Source organism: Tamandua tetradactyla, chromosome 11 (assembly GCF_023851605.1).
Source record: "Tamandua tetradactyla isolate mTamTet1 chromosome 11, mTamTet1.pri, whole genome shotgun sequence".
Classification (NCBI taxonomy): Eukaryota; Metazoa; Chordata; class Mammalia; order Pilosa; family Myrmecophagidae; genus Tamandua; species Tamandua tetradactyla.
The window spans coordinates 12,556,730-12,582,082 of NC_135337.1; the positions used below are offsets into that span (position 1 = coordinate 12,556,730).

At 35.6% G+C, this 25,353-nt stretch overlaps 2 protein-coding genes and 1 pseudogene across 14 annotated transcripts in view; 2 read left to right on the forward strand and 1 right to left on the reverse strand.

Moving 5' to 3' along the window:
- The window catches only part of SLC16A4 (solute carrier family 16 member 4), a 28,390-nt gene extending 18,235 nt beyond the window's left edge, over positions 1-10,155 (forward strand). For 2 of the 6 annotated variants that reach the window (XM_077119967.1, XM_077119968.1), the window contains exon 9: positions 9,107-10,153. In XM_077119967.1, the coding sequence (XP_076976082.1) occupies positions 9,107-9,288 (182 nt within the window). In that variant the 3' untranslated portion in view covers positions 9,289-10,153. Of the gene's footprint in view, positions 1-9,106 lie in introns of all 6 variants that reach the window. The other 4 variants (XM_077119971.1, XM_077119969.1, XM_077119965.1 and 1 more) reach the window with 4 other exon arrangements.
- RBM15 (RNA binding motif protein 15) overlaps positions 1-25,353 on the reverse strand; it is a 35,713-nt gene that overhangs the window by 3,659 nt on the left and 6,701 nt on the right. For 2 of the 8 annotated variants that reach the window (XM_077119964.1, XM_077119963.1), the window contains exon 2: positions 23,236-24,813. In XM_077119964.1, the coding sequence (XP_076976079.1) occupies positions 24,791-24,813 (23 nt within the window). In that variant the 3' untranslated portion in view covers positions 23,236-24,790. Of the gene's footprint in view, positions 1-10,429; positions 24,814-25,353 lie in introns of all 8 variants that reach the window. The other 6 variants (XM_077119962.1, XM_077119961.1, XM_077119957.1 and 3 more) reach the window with 5 other exon arrangements.
- Positions 12,500-13,156, forward strand: LOC143649885 (V-type proton ATPase subunit E 1 pseudogene; annotated as a pseudogene).

Here is a 25,353-nt window from a genome sequence, read left to right on the forward strand (position 1 = left end):
ACAGGCATAGGAATCTGGCAAACAGTAAAACTTTTCACAATAAACCAGTCAAAAAACTGGTAAGACTGGGTGCACGGGTGATTCAGTGGTAGAATGCTCACCTTTCATATGGGAGACCCCGGTTTGCGTCCCGGACCATGTACTCCTCCCCCCCCCCCCCAAAAAAGGGTAAGACTGTTAGATGAACAAAATCTTCCCTTTTACAGCATAATTAATAATTCACAGAAAGAACAAAAGCATAGGAAACCTACAGGAATTATATATGCTTTAAAATACACTTTTTTATTTCTATAAAATGTAAAGACAGAACATATGAGTAATAAAACTATCTGTATATCTTTGTCAGCTATGAATATACAGTTATCTCTTCCACATCACAACTTGCCCCACTGTAGTTCTGAAATATCCGGGGTCGGCATTAAGAAAGTACATGAGAATTTGGGGGGAATTTTGAGGAAGCTGCAAAACAACTGCTGCAGTTAACTGCCAGTGCAGTGCTGTGCCAGGAGAGCCATATCTCTTTCACAAAGAAAGTACTACGTTCTTTTGGGTGCAGGATTGTTATTTAAAAAGGCATTCCAGCAGACTCTGGCATCATATGAGAAAAGACGCATTCCTAATCTGATTTCAAAAATGAAGGTGAAGGGTCTACCCCTATGGACTTTCAGGTCAGCTAAGGCTGGTCTGGAAAATGTTTTTAAAAAGTTAGCCTACTCAACGTAAAAGTAATGGGAGAAGCAGCTAGAGAGTTTCCTAAAACTCTGAAGAAACTGATTAAACACTTCTCTGGTAGAAAGGAAGTCCAAAAAATGTTATGGGGATTTTCCAGATTGTGGGGGTGCCATACCACTAGCCCCTGCAATATGGAAGGGATAACTGTATAGTAAGAAAAATGGCAGCAACCAATTCTTTATCACATCTTTGATAAAACTAACTGATAGGGATTGAAAAGATGACAGTTAAAAATTATCCCCTACACATACATTTTCAAAAGGTACTGTCTTGCCCACCTAAGTCCATGGTGCCTCCAGCTTTTTCTAATACTCAGTGACAAATTCAATTTTAGTTAATAATATGTCCTGTAACAGTCTAGGTCAAGTTTGAGGGTTGGCCTAGGTTTCCTGACCTAGGGTGTCCAGCAGACCTAAGTATAAGCCAAATGTCCAGGTTTATCCAAACCCAACTGCCGTTTTGACTGGTAGTTGGCATCCAGAAGTACATACTGGCACAAAAAATAAAATTACTTAGACTTGGAAGGTTGTGGAAAGCTTAAGATTAAAATTTTGATTATGTTAAAAACCTTATTATATTTCTAGTAGACACCTCTTAACAAAAGTAAACCCACAGAAAGCAATATAAATACAAAAATAGATAGCGCCAGGACAGAATATCAAGTGCATAATCATAATCTCCAAAATGTAAGCTACTTATGAAAAATTCCTAATCTTGCCCCCAAAGCATTTGGCATGTGAGCTCAAAGTGCTAAAAGCTCAATTTCATTCATTAAAAAAAAAAAAAAAAACTGAACGTCTTCTCCACCTACACCCCCCACTGCTAAGTGATGGATACATAAATTATGCTAATATGAAAAGAAATATATAGAAATCAATCACAAATGTCTTCTGAAAACTCCTATAAACACTACAAATAATTACTTGATTTTAATCTGGTATTCATTCAACAAATTGGCTCAGAGGGTCAGAGCAGAATACTCATTATGTCACATACACTGCCAGGCCTTAATACTAAAGATAACAGTCTAAAATCTTTAAAACCAAGAATTGTTAGAATATACATCCTTCGGCTTCTTCAATTAACTGTAAATTTGGCTAAGCCACTGTAGCCCACATTTCCAATTTCTTACATGTAAATAAAGATATTTTGGGCCATGGAACAGTAAAACTAACCTTAAAATATTTTGATGCTGACATACACCATATCCAATGAAAGTGATTTTCTTCAACAAAATCAAGGAAAATCATTTCTAATAACCAAGTCAACTGTACTCCAGAAAAAGTAAACTATCTCTTAAAGGAGAAGCACCCCTCTTGCTAGTATTTGTTAACATTACACCCACTAAAAATACCACAGAAAACTAGTAATTTTGTATTAACTCTTATCTGTGATTTTAGAAAATACAATGAGGAAAACAAATTTATCTATCTAACTTTGTCTCTCGCCATTAAAACAGTTGTCATCTTCTCATGAAATGACAGGTGATTCCCTACCTCAGTTTCATCCTTCAGATACAATACTAAATATTTTATTTGGCCCTTGCTCCACCTTTGACCAACCATACCCACTACAGTTTTATCGGTCATATTGGCCTATCTATTGAGAATTTTTCTATGGCCTGAAACTACATTTGGAAACAACAACTCAATCTTTTGGTCTGCTTATAAACCCATTTTGGAGATTATAGATGGGTAGAGTTCAAATGAAGAGAAAGAACAAAGTTCTCTATCCTCTGTAAATCCAGAGGAATATATTATACCCTGAAGAGGCAAAAGAAAATAATGTAAATCAGTCATATGTCTAGCAATTATTTTCCCCACAAATGGCAAAGCCCCATAGAATTTACTTTGACTCAGTATTCCTAAAATGGATAAATACGTACAAAAAGAAATTTCAAATAATCTTCTATTATGGTTTAAAAAGAGGAAAAGTGGATGGCCCTTCCCTCACAAATAGAACACACTTGCAAGGCCAAGGAATTGAGTTTCTCAAGGTATAATCTTTTAATAAAATTTACAAAACAGAGCTAATACTAATAGCATTCCCAGAAACTCTTACTACAAATCTCTACCATGTAGCCTTCAGAGCATTCCTGTCTTAAAAGATGCTGGGCTTTAAATCTGCTAAACCACTGTTTGCCAAGACTTTTCCCATCATGGCATATATAGAAAGCATTTGCACAGCACACCCAAAATAAAAGGAAAAGACTGCTAATGGCATGCCAGGTACTCCAGGGGCCCTAGGAATGAAAGAAGAACAATGTCTTTGTACACCTTGAAAATATGCCTCTTTGCTGCAACCCAACAGCTGAAAGTCCTCCTTCAAAAACAGTCACTTACAGAATTCTCAACCACTTATTGAACTAACATCAAGGAATTTTGGAATTAAGGGCCTTCTGAGGTGTAGTTCAAGTTTTAACATGATGACTATCAGTAAACTTACAGAAGTAATCCTAGTTAAAAGGATTCATAATTCGACTCAACGATCAAGTTAGCATTATCAAAGGTACCGGTACTTTTCAGGACAGGATGTTAAACCCATTCAAGGTTTAACCCATAAAATATTGAATGGTTAAAAAATATTGACATTAAAAATATGAATCTGTATAAGTCCTTACAGCAGTCACATAATTCAGGAGTTGTAACTGTTATTTCTAAATTCTGAATTCTATTTGTACGTAACTTGAACGTTACCAGAAACTTCACATATTTATGTGACACCTGAGACAACTCGGAGCTCTGAAGCTATGAAAGTCAGCATTACCGTATACAGCAACTGTTTAAAAAGTTGAAAAAAGTGATGAAACTTCAATTAGAGATATGAATGAAGCTGGTCTAAGGCAAACCAGAATACACTGTTAAGGATGATCTGGTCCATATTTTGAAACTTCAACTTCTGTGTGAGACCAAAGCGAAAGATGTTTATTTGGTACAAAATTTATTTTGGATAGTACATTACTTAATTTAACTTGTATGGTCAGTTTATTTAAACACCATAATTACATGGAATCTTGAATAGGGTGTGAGATCTTGTTGGCTTGTACAGTTAGCGTGATGCCCCAATATATGTCAGAATAATCTGCGGAGTGAATAAAAAAGTATTTGCAAAGGTCCCTTAGAGGATTGGGGAAAAAGAAGGAAACATTCAATTTCCCCTTTTGGGGAATTCCTGATATTCTCACAAGCAGTAGGGACAATCAAATCAATAAGTTGAGTCCTCGATCTTGGGGTTCGCCCCATGAAACTTATTCCTGAAAAGGAATAAGGAGCTATGCCTGAGAGTCACCCCCAGAGAACCTCTTTTGTTGCTCAGATGTGGCCTCTCTTTCTAAGCCAACTCCGCAGGTGAACACAGTCCTCCCCACCCCCATGTGGGCCATGACTCCTAGGGATATAAATCTCCCTGGCAACATGGGACAGAACTCCCAGGATGCACTGGGACCCAGCATCATGGGATTGAGAAAGCCTTTTTGATCAAAAGGGAGAAGAGAGAAATGAGATAAAATAATTTCAGTGGCTGAGAGATTTCAGTCTAGTGGTTACCCTGGAGATTATTCTTACACATTATATAGATATCTCTTTTTAGATTATGGTGTATTGGAGTCACTGAAGGAAGTACCTGAAATTGCTGAACTGTAGTCCAGTAGCCTTAATTCTTGAAGATGATTGCATAATGATAAAGCTTTTACAATGTGACTGTGTGATTGTGAAAACCTTGTTATCTGATGGCTCCCTTTATCCAGGATATGGACAAATGAGTTAAAAAAATAAAGATAAAAAATATATAATAGGGTGGAGATAAAGGGTAAAAAATTGTGTAGATTGAAATACTAGTGGTCAATGAGAGGGAAGGGTAGGAGTATGGGATGTATGAGTTTTTTCTTTTCTTTTTATTTCTCTTTCTGGAATGATGCAAATGTTCTAAAAATGATCATGGTGATGGATACACAACTATGTGATGATTTTGTGAGCCACTGATTGTACATCACAATGGACCACATGTGTGTGAAGACTTCACAATAAAAATATTTTTTAAATAAATCCAGAATCCCAATTTAGTAATCAAACTTGCAAAATTATTATTCTAATCCCTTTTTTGTTGGTTCTAAGAAAACTGGTTTTCAGATCTAGAAGCTGAGCCTGAATTTGTTTGAAAGCAACACAGGAAACATTAGACATTCCTGTTCAAGGTAAGAGTTTCAGTCATAGATATAAGGAAATAGTTTGGACAATCAGTTTTAGTGTGGCTAAGAATCAACTGGGTGCCACCCAGGTTAAAGTACAATTGAAAAAAAGCCCATGAATCTGTATTAACAAGCATCTAAGGTGATCTGGATGCAGGTTGTCTAGAGACACTGAGGAAATGCTTACAGAGGTAATCAGCTTGGTAAGAAGCCTGTATCAGTTGCCAGTATACTCCTCAGTGTTGGATACATCAGCAATACTCAGCATGGAGTGGACTGCCTGCTTGTGGCTGGTATAAAAATCTTGTCTTTCTCTGACATTCACAATGCTTTGCTATGACCACAAAGAATCCAGTCTTTTGAATGTCAACTGATACATGCGCTTCCATTTAAAATGGTTTAGAATTCAGTGGCTTCTGATCTACCCACAATAATTTCTTTTTAAAAAAAATATTTTATAGCGATATCATCACATACCATACAGTCCATCCAAAGTACACAATTAATGGCTCATAATTTCATCACATAGTAGTATATTCATCACCATGATCATTTTTAGAACATTTGCATCACTCTAGAAAAAGAAATAAAAAGATAAAACTCATAATCCCATACCCTTGTCCCTTCTCACTGACTCCTAGTATTTCAATCTACTCGACTTTTTTTACCCTTTATTCTCACCCCTATTATTTACTTATTTTTTCTCCTTAGTTTTTTACTCATCTATCCATAACTGGATAAAAGGAGCATCAGCCACAAGGTTTCAAACACACAGTCACACTGTAAAAGCTATATAGTTATATAATCGTATTCAAAACTCAAGGCTATTGGATTAAAGTTCAACAATTTCAGGTACTTCCCTATAGCCATTTCAGCACACCATAAACTAAAATGGATATCTACATAATGCATAAGGATAACCTTTAGACTTTCTGAAAACTCAGCCACTGAAACTGTCTCATTTCTCTTTTCCTCCTTTGGGTCAAGAAGGCTTTCTCAATCTCTTGATGCCAGATTCTGGCAAATCCTAGGTAGTAATGTCCCACGTTGCTAGGGAGATTTATACCCCTGGGAGTCATGTCCCACATGGGGGGAGGACAGTGAGTTCACCTGCAGAGTTGGCTTAGAGAGAGGTCATATCTGAGCAATGAAAGAGGTTCTCTGAGGGTGACTCTTAGTCATCGTGATAAGTAGGCTTAGCTGTTCCTTTGCAGGAATAAGTTTCATAGGGACGAGCCCCAAGATTGAGGGATGAGCCTCTTGAATTGGTTATCGCCAATGCTTGTGAGAATATGAAGAATTACACAGCTGGGGAGGTTTAATATATCTTCCTTTCTCTCCAGTCCCCCAAAAGGATTTTGCAAATACTTTACTCTCTGCCCAAATTACTCTAGGATGCATCAGGGCATCACACTAACCTGTACAAACCAATAAGATCTCACACCCTATTCAAGATTCCTAAGGTATTCAAATAAACTGACCATACAAGTTAAATTAGATAATGTACAACCCAAAATAAAAGTTTTGCACAAAATAAACATCTCTTCCTTTGGTCTCACACAGAAGTTGCAGTTTCAAAATATGGACCAGATCATCCTTTACCCTGTATTCTGATTTACTTTAGTACAATTCAGATCAGCTTTGTTCACATCTCTAATTGAAGTTTGATCACTTTTTCAACGTTTAAAAAGTTGCTATATAGGATAATGCTGACTTTCATAGCTTTAGAGCTATAACTCTACCAACAATAATTTCTTAAGAAAAAGAACACAGAATATAAATATACTATATACACACATACAAATATATTTAGAAGCAATAAACTGTTTAGGGCCAGAAGTGCATTTGTATATAGCTTTCTCATACTGTTTCCAAAAAAAAGTAGACAGAGGGCTAATAAAATCAGACCAAAATATCATTTTTCACTTTCAGTGGTGGGGAAAGGCTAGTTACGCTAACCAAAAGAAGCATATATTTGATGCAACAAAACTCTTAAATGTCTAAGCTTACCTAGCTACTTAAATTTTTGCTTGGCTATGACAGTTAACACCTTAGCAAGATCATTAATCAACAGTACAGTACAGTTCTGCATCCTACATTTCACCTCATATTTGCTATTATAAATAGCATCCTAAAACTACTCAACTGTACACTATTATCCTACCGAATAGCAACTAGATCTTAATTAGGGATAGAATTTTAAAAAGAGGCTAAACTCCCAATTATCAAGTATCAATGGAAGAAAGTGAAATCTAAAACAAATTATTTCAACCAATTTCTCATGGAGTATATAGAAACTTACAAAATATGCTAAATAATTCCCTGAACTGATAAGAAAGTATATAAATATACTTTAGTTTTTAATGGTTTGAAAACTACCTTCTGCCTTTAAATGAGTGTTTGAGTATAAGAAAATAAAGTCTTCAGAAGAGTTTTAAGCTATTTTATTCCCCCTGGGATTAAAAAAAAAAAAAAAGCCCATTTTCTGGCTTTTGCTGTGCCCTCTTGACATTTTTAGTAGTACTACCTACCTCCTTGACTAAGAATTTTTCAAATTTCCCAGCATGTTACTTCTGACACTCCTAAAGCCTATACTTCACAAGTTACATATATACTAGCTAATTGTAAATCTGAGACTAAGGCATGAGTGACAAGAAAAGACAAGGTACTCCCAGCTTTCCAAACCGCCTTTCCTTCTAGAAAATTTTAGAACAGGTGAGAAACTGGTCATCTATTTCCTAGAAATCTACAGATCAATGACAATTTAAGACAAAGACTTGCCCAGGTTGGTTTCAATCTAGACTCCCGCTTAGTTCCAAGGTCAATGATCAAACAAAGAGTTGGGGAGTAAAAAGCAACTTAAAGTTAGATGAATTTAAGAGGCTATAATACATTCTATTCATTCATCTATTACACTGTGAACAGGAAACAAAGCTATTGAAACAAGACAAAACAAAACAATTAAAATTTTATGTCAAAGCCAAATAAGAAAATGAAGAGGACAGGAGAAACAGATCTATGCAAGCAGACCAAAAAGAAAAAGCATACTCTATGCATCCAGTGAGACATCATGTTCAAAGATAGAAAGGGAAATCAAGACAATGAATGTAAACTCCACAAGCACCCAGAAGTGTTTTAACATAGAGCATAATATTTTTAAATAACCAGAATAACAGCTTTAACTTCTGAAGGCTTTTTAGGAAAGTACAAAAATTTGTAAAAGTCATCATGGAAATTGCAAGACACACAATAGCCTAGAACAGTGATTCTCAAAGTTCTGTCAGTGGACCCTGGAGTTTCCTGAGATCTATTTAGGAAGTTTACAAGGTTAAAATTAAGTTTCATAATAAGACTAAGATGTTACTGCCTTTATCGAAGTACTGACTTTTGCACTGTATAACAAACTGCACTAATAGTCATATTCTTTAATGCCACACACTTACAGTGAAAACAAAAATACCAAAACATATCTAGGATGTGCCAGTAGCCAAAAGATTTTGAGTACCCCTAACTCCTGCTTTAAAAAAGCATTTAGATTTCAGGAGGGGGGATTAATTTCAGTCATCATGTAACCCATGTGACCAAGTAATCAATCAGTTCCTTCTCTAATGCTCTTAGAGGCCTTAACCCTTCATAGTACTAATCACATGTGTCATTTATATAGAACAGCTATCTCCCCACTAAACTACAAACTCTGTGAGGGCAGGGACCATGACTGTTTTGGTTCATCATTGCTTCCTCAATACTTAGCATATTACTCATATTTGTTCAATGAAAAGAAAAGATAATCAGTTCTCTCATTTTTTTCTTTAGAAAATAGTAGTAACTCATGATTTTTTTCTTTGTAAGAACAATGGCCTTCTAAAAAAAAAAAAGAATGGCCTTCTAGTAAAATCCATCAAGAGTGAAATGGTATGTGTCCCAAATTTTCTACAACTTCCATTATAAGATCTGAGATGAGTTCCAGGTCAACAATGATTTTTCCTAAGGTTTAAATCCCTAACTCAAGTGGAACTGATTCATCTTAATCAATGAGAAATAACTCAGGTAAGAAACTTGACTAACCCTCTAATGGGTCACAATACAGATTGGTAAGTACAGGAGGCACCTTCCTCTGAAAAGCAGCTCGTGGCTGAGGATTACTAATGGCAAGATTTGCTTCATCAACAGAAAATTCTTTCCTCCTAGGCTGGTTATATGATTACACCCAGACATACACCGGTTCCTTTTACTTCTCTGGCACATGCTACCTCCTCTCTTCAGTTTCCTTTTTCTTTGTACCACTGGCTGAGAGATGGAGAAACAAACAGAATTTGACCAGAAAAAAAGAAGACTCCATGCAAGTGAGAGCTTACCAAAACAAAATCTAAACTACCAAGTCATTGGAAACAAAAGTTTGGAAGAAAACACTCAGTTTTCTCATTTGTAAAATGAGAAGGTAAAGCAGATAGTCATTAAAAAATTTTTTTTTGAATCAGATAAGTCTTCAAAGTTTCTTTTTGCTTTAACATTCTGATGAATGTCTAATCAGTAACAAGAGTATTAGCAACTTAAATCAAGCAGTTTGTTGATATTTAATCAAATTGGTTATATTTTTAATCAGTGAAACAGCTACCCTAAGTAGTAAATGAAAATCAGAACGTACTCTAATAAATTAACACAAACTCTCTGAATGTACCATGGTAATTGACAGTCACTAAAATACGTAAAGATGGAGAAGTATTTTTCTGAATTTAAAAAAGTATTAAATATAGCCATTGGCTGACTGGACCAAATTCTGGAATCTGAATGAAGACCAAAACCTTGTTTAGTGAGGGGAACAGTATATACACCAAAAAAAAAAAAGTTTATCTTTGTTTACTCATTAGAGGTAATCCTTGTTTCCTTTTTATTATTATTAAATATTCTATGGTAAGCCATGTATTGCTTATGGAATAAAAAATTAATAAAATTTTCATCTGAATGGCATTCCTGCCCAACCAAACAATATTACACTCCACCTAATTATCTAAAATATCCAAGCTAAATATGTGGTTATCTCTTTACAGCTTAGAAGTTTTTGTATGAAAGTTGGGTAGATGGTTTATTATTGGGAAATATAATTACACTGAAAGTGGTTTCTTATATATGGAATAATTATGTTAATTAACTAATTAATAATGTTACTTATACCAAGCAATTACATGTGAAAAGAGAGCCTTTCATTATTTGGGCAGCCTACAAGGGGCAAAACACAACTAACGTTTTCTGCAGTACCAACTTCCCTCACCATTCTTGTGAACTATTATTTTTACTCCACCTGTCCATTTCTCTCTGCTTTAAAATGTCTGTGAATTCCCTGTAGAGAAAATCCTAATCATAAAGACCTGGTTTTAGCTCCAAGATGCCAGACATCTCCACCCTTAGGCATGCTTTTATGCAAGCTTTGCCATCTTCTATAATCACAACGGCTTATTTTTTTTCCACCAGGTGCCCTCCCACTAATCTTTCTCAATTTGACTCAGAGGTTACCTTTTCTGGAAAACTTTTCCCAACATTAAGTCATTCTCTCATCTGGGACCCCATCCAACTTTATAGAGAACTATGTGAGTTCACATGTCTATCTTTACATTAGCCTGTAAGAACAAAAGAATAGATGAAATTTTATTCACCTTTGTATTCCCCAAGGCCTAGCATGAGTTTTAGAACCAAATTAATCTGGGTTCAAATCTCAGTACTATCTTACAAAATGAAAAGAAGAAAAAGGGGGAAAAAAAACTTTCACACATACAGAAAAACAGGTAAATAGTAATTCTATGACCTCATGAAAATTATCCAAATTCTCTGGGACCTAATCTCCTCCTATGTGAAATGGGGATAAACCCAGCCTATCTCACAGATATGATGAAGAATGAAAATGTACTTATAACACTCAAACATGGTAGTTCTAACTTCCTTTCTTCTGCTATATCAAACAGGAGAAGATTAAATCAATCAATCATTAACTAGGAACTACTCACATCCCCCAGCCCTCTTTCAGCAGTAATTGTTCTCAACAGTGAGGAAGATGCTAGCCAATTACTCAGACTTTAACTGTGGAGGCAGATTCTTTCTTCTTAAGTGAACTGTACATTTTAAGTAGGACCAGCTAAAGAACTCCAAGGTGAATTCTGATCTAGACAGTCTTTATAAGTTTTATGCAAAAGAAAAGTTCATCCTACTGAACAGTGATAGCTCCTCTATACCTGGGTAGAGCAGATTTCAAACGCCTAAATCCGTAAGACGTTAAAGACTTCTATAAATTGTGATGTTCCCATTAATTTACGACTTTGTAAATGTGTCACATATAACCTATTTCCAGGAATACATAATCCAGAAATACCACCCTAGATGTGTGTGTGTGTATATATATATATATATATAGGATTTCAAGAAAAGCAAAATAGTTCACTGATTTCTTTTCTCCCTTAACTCTCAAGAGATCTCTAATAAGATAAAGAAGAAACAAATATTCAACTAAGATTTTATAAGTGTATGGATGGGTTTGGGATGGTTGACAGGTTAAAATTTTTGAGCATCTAATATATACCAGTCACTGTGCAGGCACACTTTATATATTACATAATTCTATCTTTACAATAACCTTCATAAGCAGGTATTATGATGCACATTTAAAAAATGAAATTATTTACCAAAGGACACTGACAAGAACGTGAAATGGTAACCAATAAGAGACAAGAAAATATTTAGAAACCATATATATCTGACAAAGGTTTAATATCCAGAATATATAAAGAATTCTTACAGACCAACAACAAAAAGACAAACCCAATTAATAAATGGGCAAAGAACTTGGATATTTCTACAGAAAAAAATATACAAATGGCCAATAAGCACATGAAAAGATGCTCAACATTATTAGCCATTAGGGAAATGCATACTAAAATTACAATGGGATAATGCCTCATATCAGAAGAATTGAAAATAACAAGTTTTGACAAGAATGCAGAGAAACAGTAACACTTACATATTGCAGAAATGTAAAATGATATAGCCACTGTGGAAAACAGTATGGTGTTTCCTCAAGTTTTGACCCACTTCTAAGTATGTACCAAAAAAATTGAAAGCGGTGACTCAAACAGATATTTGTACACCAATTTTCACAGCGGCATTAATCACAATAGCCAAAAGACAGAAAAAAAACCCATGTTCACCAATAGATCAATGGACAAACAAACAATGGAATATTATTCAGCCATAAAAAAAGGAATGGAGTTATGATATATAATGACACAGATGAACCTTGAAGACATCATGCTGACTAAAATAAGTTACACATAAAGGGGCATATATTTTATGATTATTTTCACTTAAATGAAATACCTAGAATATGCAAATTCATAAAGAAAGACAGTAGAATACAGGTCACGAGGGGTTGGGGAGAAGGCAAATGGGGAGCTGATGCATAATGGGTGCAGGGCTTCTGTCTGGGGTGATGGAAAAAAAAATGAAATTTGGGGGTCTTCTTCTCATTCCTTCTATCACCCCTTTCAAATCTAAACCTGATACTTTTGCCCACCAAGGCTAGGCATCGCTTTCGCCATGGCTCTGAGCGATGCTGATGTGCAAAAGTAGATTAAACCCATGATGGCTTTCACTGAACAAGAAGCTAATGAGAAAGCAGAAGAAATAGATGCAAAGGCAGAAGAAGAGTTCAGCATTGAGAAAGGTCAACTTGTGCAAACCCAAAGACTTAATATCATAGAATACTATACGAAAGAAAAGCAGATTGAAAAATTCAGATGTCTAATCTGATGAATCAAGCAAGGCTTAGAGCCAGAGATGACCTTATTACAGACCTACTAAATGAAGCAAAGCAGACTCAACAAGGTGGGAAAATATACAACCAGGTACCAAGTGCTGCTGGATGGACTGGTCCTCCAGGGTTTGTACCAGGTGCTGGAACTCTGAATGATTATTCATTACAGGAAACAGGATTTCCTGCTGGTTAAGGCTGTGGTGCAAAAACCAAGTCCTATGTACAAAATTGCCACCAAAAGACATGTTGATGTGCAAATTGATCAGGAGGCCTACTTGCTGGAGGATATAGCTGGTGGTGTTGAGATCTATAGTGGAGATTGTAAAATAAAGGTTTCTAATATGCTAGAAAGCCAGGAGAATCTCATGGCCTAGCAGATGATGCCAGAAGTACAGGGAGCCCTGTCTGGTGCAAATGCCAACAGGAAGTTTTTGGACTAAGCCTTTGGGAGGCAGAATTCATTCCACTCTTCTGCTGCTATGATATGGAAGTTTCTGATATTGGAAGACCCAAGATTATCTATTTAACCTCCTCTTTGCTGTTCTAATATTGCTATGTACTTATCAGTGGAATACCCTTCTGTAGGAAATGCCCCTGGCTTAGTTGTTAACAGTAGAGAAAGTTTCACTTAAAATGATCAGGACTCTACCTCGAGTCCATTTAAAATTAATACAACTCTCAGTTGGTTGTGCAGCATGAAGGTGAAGAATTGGTTGATGGTTGAATGAACTTCTTCCAAGTCTTACACTCTTCTCTAGCTCTTGTAATCTAGTCTAGAGAGTGATATGCCTGATATTTTGTCTTTATGCTTAAAACTCATGTGAGGCATGCATTCCTTTCAGCTGTAGTAACTTCAATGTTAACCCCTCTGAACCTAGAAGTTTTCCTTATGTGTAAGTAAATGTGATTTAAAATCTAAGCCCTGAGGGTAGGCCATGGTGGCTGAGCAGGCAAAGTTCTTACCTGCCAGGCCAGAGACCCGGGTTGGATTCCCGATGCCTGCCCATGCAAAAAAAAAAAAACAACTAGGCCCTGAAAATGAGCTTTGTTTATTAAAACAAAAAGTTTACACGGATCTTAAAAAAAAAAAATGATTTTTGTAAAAGACAAAGAAATTACATACCTGGTAAATAGTGGAGTCACAATTCAAACACAAACTGACACAAAACCCTGTTTTCCCCCTCTATATAATCCTGGCTTCCTGGAAGTACCAAGAAATAATGAAACTAACTTAATTGGAAGCAGTTATAAAAAATTTGTTGTAACTCAAATCAATATAATTTAACTTCTTAACTGAAATAAAAAGGAGAATCCAAAGTACATTAAAAAAAAAAAAAGTAAAGCCTTAAAACACATCTGTTACATTGCAGTAACAATATAATTAAGGTAACTTTTAGGTCTTCCAAAACTGAGTATCTGTCATCACTCAACCTGATCAAAGCACATAATGCCCAAGTACAGAACATATAATTCCTTAATACTGAAGTATCGTTGGAATATTTATAAATTGTTAAGCCTATAAATATAAAATTAAATCAAGCATTAACTAGAAACTACTCATATCCCCCAACCCCCTTTCAGAAGTAATTGCTGAATATACATATATTTATATTTAATAGAGCTATAGTTCGAAAACAGAAGTCCACTTTGTTCTTAGCTACTATACAAGTATATTTATTTACACTGTTAAGATACCATTTCTTGCTGCCCTTACTCGAAGAAAATGCCAGAATATCATTGTAAAGGAAGGAATTTTCCATATATATTAATTATTATATACCATTTCTGATACCTAAACTACTTTATAGTACTTTTAACTTTTCAGGGTTCTTTCCCACCTCTCAGGCCAGTCTTGTGAGTAAGTCTGAGTAGGTATTATTATTCCTATTTTCTACCTAAGGAACAAAAGCAAGTTAAGAACAAGTGATTTGCCTAGGGTTACAAAGCTAGTCGTTAGAGCCAAATGTGAAGCCTAATACCAGTGCAGGTTAGATCTTGGGCCCTGGCTTTACTTCTTTAATGATTTTCTAGGGGTTTAACATTTAATAAAAGCAACATTTAACACCCAATTAATTGTGATATCTTTTCAAATGGTCTAGGTACATGTGATGCTATGCTTATGTGCAAAAAATTAATTCCTCAGTAAATAAACTTTCCTAACTGTAAAATCAGGTTTTTTTTTCCATATGATAAACTACACAACATATATTAATATTTGATTTTGATTGTTTTTAAGAGACATAATGCAAAACTCAGACAGCAGTTCCCTGAAGACCTCAATACAAAACCAAAGCCTAATTTTTCTTTTTTGGCACGGGCAGGCACCGGGAATCAAACCCAGGCCTCCAGCATGGCAGGTAAGAATTCTGCCACTGAGCCACCATCGCATCACCCAAAGCCTAATAATTTTTAAAACCTTGAATGTTTATTTTAATCAAGTGAGAACCATTTTGTATGAGGCTTCTGTCTACATTATTTGCCTCATATGTCCACTCATTTTCTACAAGTGTCTATACAGTTGTTCCCTATGTATTACCTATTGTCTCAACATATGCACATTTACAAAAAAATAACTAAAATACTTGGAATCAATTTCTAAAATCAGTTTTAAATTTTCATATTTTATTTCTATGAGAGGAGAGCTGGAAATAACCTAGAATCACTGAGACCAATAAAAGAGTCATTTCTTAAAATAACAATAATTTAATGCCTGATGCATTCTGATAGAAATCAGTTATGATAAGAAATCTCCTACTCAAAATGATAATCAACAGCAACCTAGTAAAGCCTTTTTAGGGATACAGAGAATGAACTAAGATACGATGACAAACCGCCTGAAGTTTGCTGGAAATGAGGGAGTTCCTGGGACATGGGACTTTGCATTTTAAAACCAGAATGAGTTGGTCACCCTTACTAAGCAGAAAACAACTCCATGTTTGATAGCATGTAGCTAAAAATTGAAGTTTTTTTCTAGGCATCTTCCAAAAAAACTCAAAAATTAAATCCTAGTTTTACTTCACTTGAACATCAGTGAGCAAAACAGAACTTCACACATGAATAGCTAAGCAAGGGAGCATGCAACGTTTTTAATGAGAATTCACTTTCAGGTATTAGCTCAGGGACCTGTGAAGTGAAATTTTAAAAAATGAGCTTACTTTCCCCCACTGGAAAACTTCCAACTTTCACTTTTTACACTATTTTTACAACTGATGATTTGTGCTGAAGTGAAACCAAGATTTCCCACCCTTTGGTTATTACCAACCAGTATCGGCATTCTTTTAGCAAAGAAAAGAGAAGTCTATTCCTCAAAAATATTATGTCAGGACCAAGGAAATAAGAGACAATTTTTAAAAAGCCTTCCTTCTGTATCTCAAAGCTGGTCAGAGCTTAGTATAATTTATTTACATACTCCAACCTATAGTCGAGAGTAGTTTGTTTTTCACAGTTGATTCAACAATCTCAAGCCTAAATGCCCCAGCTGTGCAGCATAGCCCTCTGAAGCCATAGCAATAAGATGACTCACCAACAGGTAGGTGTCTTAGGTTCTACGAATAATGGGTGTCTGGCCTGGATGAGATCAAAGGTATGTGCCCCAACAGACGACCTCATCCCGCTTGGCTAAGAGAGGAGAGAGGCTTAAAAAACTGGTCAGTTGTACAGTACTTGCTTTGAAGAATATGTACAATTCATGCAGACTTTTTAAATGTTTTCTGTGCATATTTTATATTCCAATCTCCACTTACTAGAATCAAGTATGGCAGAATAAGATCTAAGAAGATATCCCAAATTAGGAATAACTGAAAATGAGAATTACCACACTGAGTTCTTCCAATCCCACTGCTTCAAGAAATGTGAAGTCAGAGTCAAAAGAAAAATAAATCCATATTTAAACCCTCCTATTATATTTAATGACTTGATGTCAGTTTCCACGTAAGTGAAAGTTAGTAGTTCATACACGTTCTAGTTTCCTGAGGTATATCCTTATGTGAAAACTGACACCATGTCACAGTTAATAAGATATGGGTTTATAAATATGGAATTTAAAAGAAACTTACCCTTTCCCTTTGTGCAGCTCTGACTTCCAGCCCAGTTTCTATAGAAACAGGAGGACAAGTGCCAGTGCCAGAAGTCTGCCAATTAGAACTCATCTTTTAGTTGTTGAATAATAAAGCCAGATCCCAAAGTCGGCTATAGGTTTTTGATTGTCAGTAGTTCCTAAAAGAAACCCAGGAGGAAAAAAGATGTTTAACCAATTACTGTACTTAGAAATGCTGCCTTTAAACTTGGCAATTAAAAAAAAAATTAGTGGAGGGAGATCCAAAACCATACATGTTAAAAGAAATTTATTGGCGTTTCAGACTCCTTTACACTTAAGGAGCACCAAATTAAAAAAAAGTGTTTTTGAAGGTTCAAAATACCTTTAAACCACTACACTGAAGGAAAAAAAAACCTCAATGTAGTTTAAAAAAAAAAATCATTTGAATAATATTCTGAAATAAATAAAAATAAAGTAGCTCCAATCACGGAACCTTAAAGTTCAAATGGATTCTTTCTTTTTGTAGACTTTTAAAGATTACACACTACACGGGGTAATCTTCACAAAAGAAATTTTCAGAAGAAATAAACTTTGAGATGCTAAATCTCCAATAAAAACAAACATCATTTCCCAGGAGAAATCCATAAATTGCAAATGACTCCAGAACATCTAGGGAGGCTGACATTGCTGAGCTTGATGAAAAGGCCCAAATCACGTTTGCCAATTTTAAAAATCGTGGGATGTGAGAATACGGCTACCAGTTTTCATTCGATAACAACATAGTTGCTTGGTGAATGTGTTGTAGAATCTTTTATCTTAAAAACTGACCTAACACATAAAAATGTCATTCTTTTATCTAAATTGATTTATCGCAATTTAGAGCATTCTCTGTTCATACTAGGTCCTTCCCTTTAACACATCTGAAATTTAGTATTTATTATCTGGCATAGTAAACTTTGAAATAGGAACTAGATTCTTGTTGCTATGTGAGGAAAATCAGTTTATGAAATGCCTATCATATTACAATTAAAAAAGACAATTAGCAACATCCCCTTCCCCATCTTTCCACAGAAATCACTATCAAATTTTATAAATCACACAGCACCTATCAGCAAACACAATGTCTTAAATACCTGCACCTCTAAACAATGTGTTCTATCTCACAATGAAGAGTGGACCAGAGCAGATGGAGAAAGAGGAAAAAAAAAAAAAACCTAAGCGTTAACAACAAAGAACCAAACAACTAGGATGGGCAAGAACACTAACTCCTGAAACCTTGGTTAATTTTCTGATTACCAGAAGCTAAGGATCACAATCTCACGATTCATTTGTTTCTACTATTCTTGTCGAAAATATTTTCAAATGACTTAGAGAAAATGCCACTAATGTATAAACTGGAGAATTCCATGCATAAAGGATAAAATTCGAATCATCCATTTTTATCACATATATTTACATACCTACAACTAAAGTAGGGATATATGCAGATTATATACAGTGGGGAAAGGACCTGAAATCCTACTTTCTAACAAACTTTCAGATGATGCTAAACTGGTCTGAGCTCCACACTTTGAATACTAAGAATTCTAGAAAACTAAGCTACATATATATTGCACTGAACCCAAGCTATACTGTTAGTTTTTAATTTTGACTTTTAAACCATCCTTAAGAGGCTGTGTGTGTGTTTGTGTATGTTTATAAGTATGTATGAGATATGCCTCTAGAGTAGTGGTCCTCAACCCAGGTTGCACATTACAATCACCTGGGACACTTAAAACAAAACAATACCTGAGCCTTAGTAGAATCCCACTGCATTTAGGTCAACTTGAATGACTCTCTGAGAGAGGGTCCCAAATATTGATATAAAAACATTCCTCAGTGTAACCAGGATGAGATCTCTGCTATGAAATGAAGAAAAATTATACTCCAGTTTACTAAAATGTCACAGTACATGAAGAATACACACAAACTAGTATATTAGAAGTTTATCTTGAGAGCTACTTAAAACTGTGCAAGTCAATCTTCTTATATGCTAAAATACTAAACAATTTTATAGGACTGAATTTTCCCCAATATGACTTAAATTATGTAATAAAAATCTAAGTATACAGTATCTCAAACTTAATTTTTGCCTATAATGATTTTTCTACCCTGGTTAAAGATACAATAGCATGCTTGTGTAAAAAAAATTTTCATTAAGTCCTTTTCCTGGGTAAAAGGAAATCTACTGGTCACCTGAGAAGGGTCAGAAAACAATTCAGCACTGAAAAATTGTATACATGTCTGGTTTGCATACGATGACAGCTATTTCAAAAAAAAGACCTCTGAAATAATTATTTTAGTATGGAAGTTTATTCTGATACCACTAGAAAAAACTCAGGTTATGAAATAAAGAAAGTATGGTCAGTGTGTTATATCAGGAACTATATATGACTAAAATGGAAATTGTCACAAAAGCCTGTTAAAAGCAGAACGAATATGAAGCAGCATGTTGAGAGAGAAATGAGGATGTATTAGAGGAAGAATACTTTGAAACCTCAAGGTAGCCAACAATTATAAACCCTAAGGTTAAATCCTTATTATTGCATTTAAATCAAATATTGCTGAATTTCTAAACAAGAACCTAGTCACATCTTACAGAGATTCTGAAAAACTAATTTATTTTTCTTAGCATCTGAAGGAAACTACAGTATTCAATTATCATGAGGTAGTAAAATTTATATGCTACTTTCCTGAGATAGGCAGTCAAATATCCATCAAACCGTCAATGGCTTTCCCCTGCACTTAGTAGAATACACTCCAAACCCCTCTGCTCATGGCCATAAGGCCCTAACTCACTGTTCACTGTCTCCCCACACAAAAACATAAGCTCCTGAGAAAAAAGCCCATCTTTGTCACCAATATACTCCTCAAGACCTAGAATAACGCCTGGCATATAAGAGGTACCCAAATATCAGAATTCATTAATTAGCTACACTAATTAAAGATAACTGCAACACAGATAGTTCAAAACATGAAATTTTTCAACCACTTACAAATCAAAAAGAAACTCAGGGCAGGCCACGGTGGCTCAGCAGGCAGAGTGTTCACCTGCCATGCCAGAGACCCGGGGTGGATTCCCAGTGCCTGCCAATGCAAAAAAATAAACCACTCAACTTTATCTCTAATTCCTTTCTGCTTCAGTCCTATTAGCAATCTAGTTAAAAGGCAGTAGATATAGGTGATAATCCCTTAATGGAAGACAATTCACATGTGTACACACACATATACACACTTAATCCCAGAATAATTTTTTTTTTTTTTTTTTTGCATGGGCAGGCTCCAGGAATTAAACCCTGGTCTCAGGCATGGCAGGTGAGAATTCTGCCACTGGGCCACCATTGCCCATCCCCCAGAATGACTTCTAATTTTAATTTAAAATAAACTAGTCACATCATTTTTAGATTAACATCTGAAAACTCAAGAACACCTGAATAGGTTCCTGGTTGCATACTGTTATGAGGCAAAATTAAAAACTGATAGATTACATTTCTTGGAGAAATAATTACAAGACTATAAAACTGTCACTTAAGTGACAATTTCAAGTGATAAATTTCCTGGTATTTGTCATTTTTATTCTCCTTGTCTGCTCTAGCAGCTTTGAATTTATCTTCTAGACAATATTTCTCTCAGCTTGAGAGAACACTATACTGGCTCTCCTACCTGGGCTTCTTTTCCAGCACCCCCTTTAACCATGCCTTAAATAGGAGATTATCCCAGGTTCATACCTCAGTGCTCTACTCGCTACAGGTGGATGTTGCTCAATATATGGTTCACTGACCACAGGATAAATCTGAATTTCCTGGAAAGTTTATAAAAGAACAAAGAATCTGGGCCTTGCTGGTACTAACAAATCCCAATGTGTGTGGGAATGGAAGGCAACAGCATATAAATTTTCCAAGTACCACAAATAATGATAAACCCTATAGTTTGAAATCCACTGTCCAGACACTCTCTCAAGTTTGCAGCTTTAATCACATCCTAGGCCTACAGAAAACAGTAGTGAGGTAGGAAAGTACAGTAACCAGGAACCCTGAGACTCAGGCCTGGTTAGAATCCTGGCTCAGTCACTTATTAGCTGTCGGATTATGGTCTGTGATTATTCATGCTTGTCTGCCTGACATGTCAATTCTAACCTTCCACTACCCATTCCATGTCCTTCTCCAAGAAATTATTTTATAAAACCTTTCTTGACCTGTTGGTATACTCACTTACACACTTATCATCTGTAAAATTCACTGTGATTAATCAAATATTTGCCTATGATTCGCCTATAGTTGTTTTAAATTATTAATTCTTTCCCATATTTAACTATGTACCCATTTATACCTACTTTCCGCAGAGTATAAGTTGCTTAAGGGGATACCAACTATTTGACACTTTCACATACAGTACCAGTTTCTAATACATAGCCAGCCCTCGAATGACTGTATAGAAACTACCTGAAATTGTATATTATAGCCATTTGGGTTGAAGCATAAGTAATTTCACTTCATGGTAAAACACTTCTCCTTGGTCAATAAGACTAACGTACCTGAGGTTAGAATAGATTCTGTTATTCAATAAATTCCTCTGCTAAGAATTTAAAACTAGGTTAAAATTCACTTAATTAGAAGCTATTAAATAAAAAGATCTTTTAACCAGAGAAGCTCAAGGAGAGTAAAAGAATTGGAAAGGGACATGAAGGTGGTAGTTAAAAAACCATAATCAGATATATTATTGAAAAAAAATAAAATACTGTACAAACCACAAGCACTAAATTTATTGCCTCAGATAAACAGCTTATAAACAATTATTTGACTTCAAGCTATGAAAGTGGCAATTTATAAAATCTAGGGTAATCTGTATTTTCAATTTTAATACATAGAGTAAGGATTTTCAAAGTGAGCATAAGTTAATCCAGAAGTTTTTAAGCTTTTGGAAATACATTCTTTTTAGTAGAACCTAAATTTAGGTTATATGAAAGACACTGGGAAGCCATACAAATACTCCAAAAGGCCAGTTCCCAATTAAAAAAATAAAAACTCTGGGTCTAACACTTAATCCAGTTAATAATTTTTCCATTACAGTGCAGATGGAGAAAAAATTAGCACATGAATAGTTTAAAAAACTTGTCATGCTGTGCATCTTGCCATTTTGCATAATGTGGTTTTGCATCCAAATAAACAAACGTCCTGTTTCCAAGATTTTTTCCCTTGTTCTTACTTGAGATGAAGCATGATACCTTAGAAAGATACCAACCATGTAGAAATAAGTGGAACATGTAACATGATCTTCCTCAAACCTGCAGTGGTTTAAAATATTTGTTTACTAACTGGAAGAAGTATTTGATGGGCTTTTAATGTGAAGTAGCAAAAGAAAGAAAATTAACACAATGGATTGACATTTCCAACAGTGATAAAATGCTTAAAGAAATGTAGGCAAGAGATCATTTAGCAAGGCCTTGGGTGACAGGCACCTTCATAAGCAGGTGTTTTTAAAACTCTTATAAATGAGATACAGAGAACTTGAGAAAAAACATGGTACTTTGTTTTTCCCCCTTTACTATATTAAAGTATGGGTGTATAAGTTCTTCTACTAAGCAATCCAAAGGGCTCAAACTGTGGGAAAAGTAGCTATTATAGAGCAACTATCGTAGCTACCAGATATCATAAATCTTCTGGAAAAGATGAAAAAGAAAAATCCCTATCTATTGAAAAATCTTGATCCTGCTTAAAATAAAGCAAGGAAGCCTAAGTTGTACACACATTTAAGATGTTGTACTTGTGACAGATACCTTGTCAAAAGATTACATTTGTTGGGGGGGGGGGTTAGGGTGAGAAGGGAAGCATAGCTCAAAAGACAAGACTGGTAGGAATAAATGGACAATGAAAATTGTACAAGCTGACAAAAGCCTGCCTTTTCTCAGCACTTAATGTTCAGTTCCCTAAAATTCAACTTCCTTATTTTGTGATTGTGGGGCAAAAAAGAAAAACTATTCTGGCTAAAATACCTATCAGTTCCAATCTGATGATGAACTGAAGCCTTTTTGCTACATACAATACTCTTAGCTGGGAGTTTTAGAAATCAGTGTTTATAACAAGCAATTTTTATAGGAATAAGCTCCCCTGCACTGTTACCACAACTCAGGGTAAAAGTCAAGGATAATGAAAAGAAAAAAAAGGTGAATATTTTAAAGGCCATCAAGGCTATAGGCTCCATATCCATAACAAGATGTTAATGCTTTGGCTCAAGTAGTAAAATAATTTTTTAAATGTTAAATAAATAAATATAATAGAGCAAAAGTTCTGGCCTGGAATTTTGTAAACATGATCCTTCAGTGATAAAGGAAGCTAGTAATGGCAGCAGAATGCCTAAAACTTCCATCCAAAGACATACCTGAAACATTAAAAGCCCTCACCCTATTAATTGTAATGCATTTTTGACCTCTAAAAACCCTCTTACCTGTTTACAAGGGTTTATACAGCTGTTTGACACTGGAACACCACCTTGCAGAGTATAACTGTGGCATCCTTTGTTGATAATCACCTGTTGCCTAGCAATCATCATCCCGCATGGAGACAGACAGCACTAGGGCTCTTCCATCCGAAGTTAAAATTCAAAACAAGCCCAACAAGCCTGCATTTCAAGGTGGTCTTCGTCTGCAACTAGTTAAGTTTAAAACTTGCAAAAAACAACAATGGTGTCTGAAGCCAATGGTGCAGCACTGCTGGCTTCCTCTTGAACTCCAGCGTTGTCACTGTGCACCGAAGTTTCCTGCTGCAAACAGAGGAGTTGTTCTCCTGTACTGGGAACAGGCTTCCAAAGCTCAGGAGCCCCTGTACAGGATAACGCAGGAACTAAAGGCAAATACTTTTTCCTCCTTAAGGATGCCTCCATTTTTTTCCTCACAATCTGTACTACCAACCGAAGTGACTGGGCCTGAGTGTGCGTTCGCACCTATGAAACCGTCACGGTGCATGCGCATCCAAGGCATGTGGAACCACAGGTCAAATAAGGCACAGATACCAAGTAATGGTTCTAATTACAAACACTAGCTCTCAGGAACTCTTCATCCATTCAGAGCTAAACCCATCACTGCATAACTCTGGTAAGAAGCCCCTGGAGATGGAGGAGCTCCTCAAATGTGTCAGGAAAGGCTTTATTAACATCATCATTAACATTTATAAAGTAAACTTGGAGCATTTCTCTTTCTTTTGGCAATTTGGTGCAAATGTTAAGTGCAAGATAAAGCAATTTCAAACTTTTCTTCAAATTAAAAATGAAACTAAGGCCAAACGTGATAGGTGAACAAAATAAATCAAAACTTAAATTTCAGCAACTCCGGCTCTTCAAACCAGCAAAGCCCCCGACTTGTGCACTGTGGTGAGGCTTAGGGTGCCTGCCCCGGCTTCTTGCATGCCAGCAAACAGCACCATTTCCTCATCAAGTTGAGGACTGAGAAGCAAATGATCCCCTTCACTGCAAACAAAGGGGGGTCACAGTAACACTAGTGATCCTTCAGAATTGACACACCGTGATAGTCAAAATGAAATTGATGGTTTCCCTGCTTCTTGCTCAAGACATACAAAATCTGAGCAGCAGCAAGTACCCCCTCAGCTGCAAACAAAGGGGTCAAAGGTTTGCCGTCAATTCACTTCCAGGCAGAAAAACATTTTCCTCAAAAGAACCAATTTATTTAGAATAAAACAAAAGCAGCTCAACTGTGAGCGCACGTTTGAATGACAGCTACTTTTAAGCTGTGTGAGCCATAAAAAGGGTTTTTCTTTACTTTTCCAGAAATCTTGTGTACACAGCACAAAGCAAAGAGGTCATTTTTTCCACTTAAAACACCGGCATTGGCATCACAATAGCAGATACACAACTTTAAGCTGCCATTTTAGTAAAATGCACAAATACTAAACAGATTAGCTTTCTTCCATCAAGAGGCCCATGTAAACTCCACATAAGCCACAACTTCTCTTCAAAAAGGTCCATTAGAACTTTGAATTCCATATCTTCATCCGCTGTTCACCAGTTTTGCTTGCAGGGGGGGGAAAAAAAGGTTATTCAGTACAAACGTTTACAATTTTAAAAATACATATATATATATTTTTTTACCCCTATTCCATTATAGATGAACATAACGTTTAGCAAGACCTCCCTGGATAGTCCACCTTGACTTCAAAAAGCACCAATAATACCCACTTGCACAAACCTTGAAATGAATTCACTGTATGAATAGACACATAACAAATAGAACAATAGGGTGGGTTTCTTAAAGACTTCAATTAAGTGAGGTTTATAGGACAGAAAAAATACCCTTTGTAAAACTCATATAACTGAGTAAAACATGACCACACACACACACACAAAAAATAATCCAGAAAAAAAGGTTATGGTCAATTGATTCTATCAATATATTCGAAATATAACTTAAAAAGTAAAACTATAAAAATGTAAATTCTAGTCAAACTTGCACCCCCTCTATTTTCATTTTATAATTTACATAGAGTAATACAGATTACTCCACTACTGTACAAAGGGGTCAAGATACATACCATTTAAAAGCCCACCTTCATG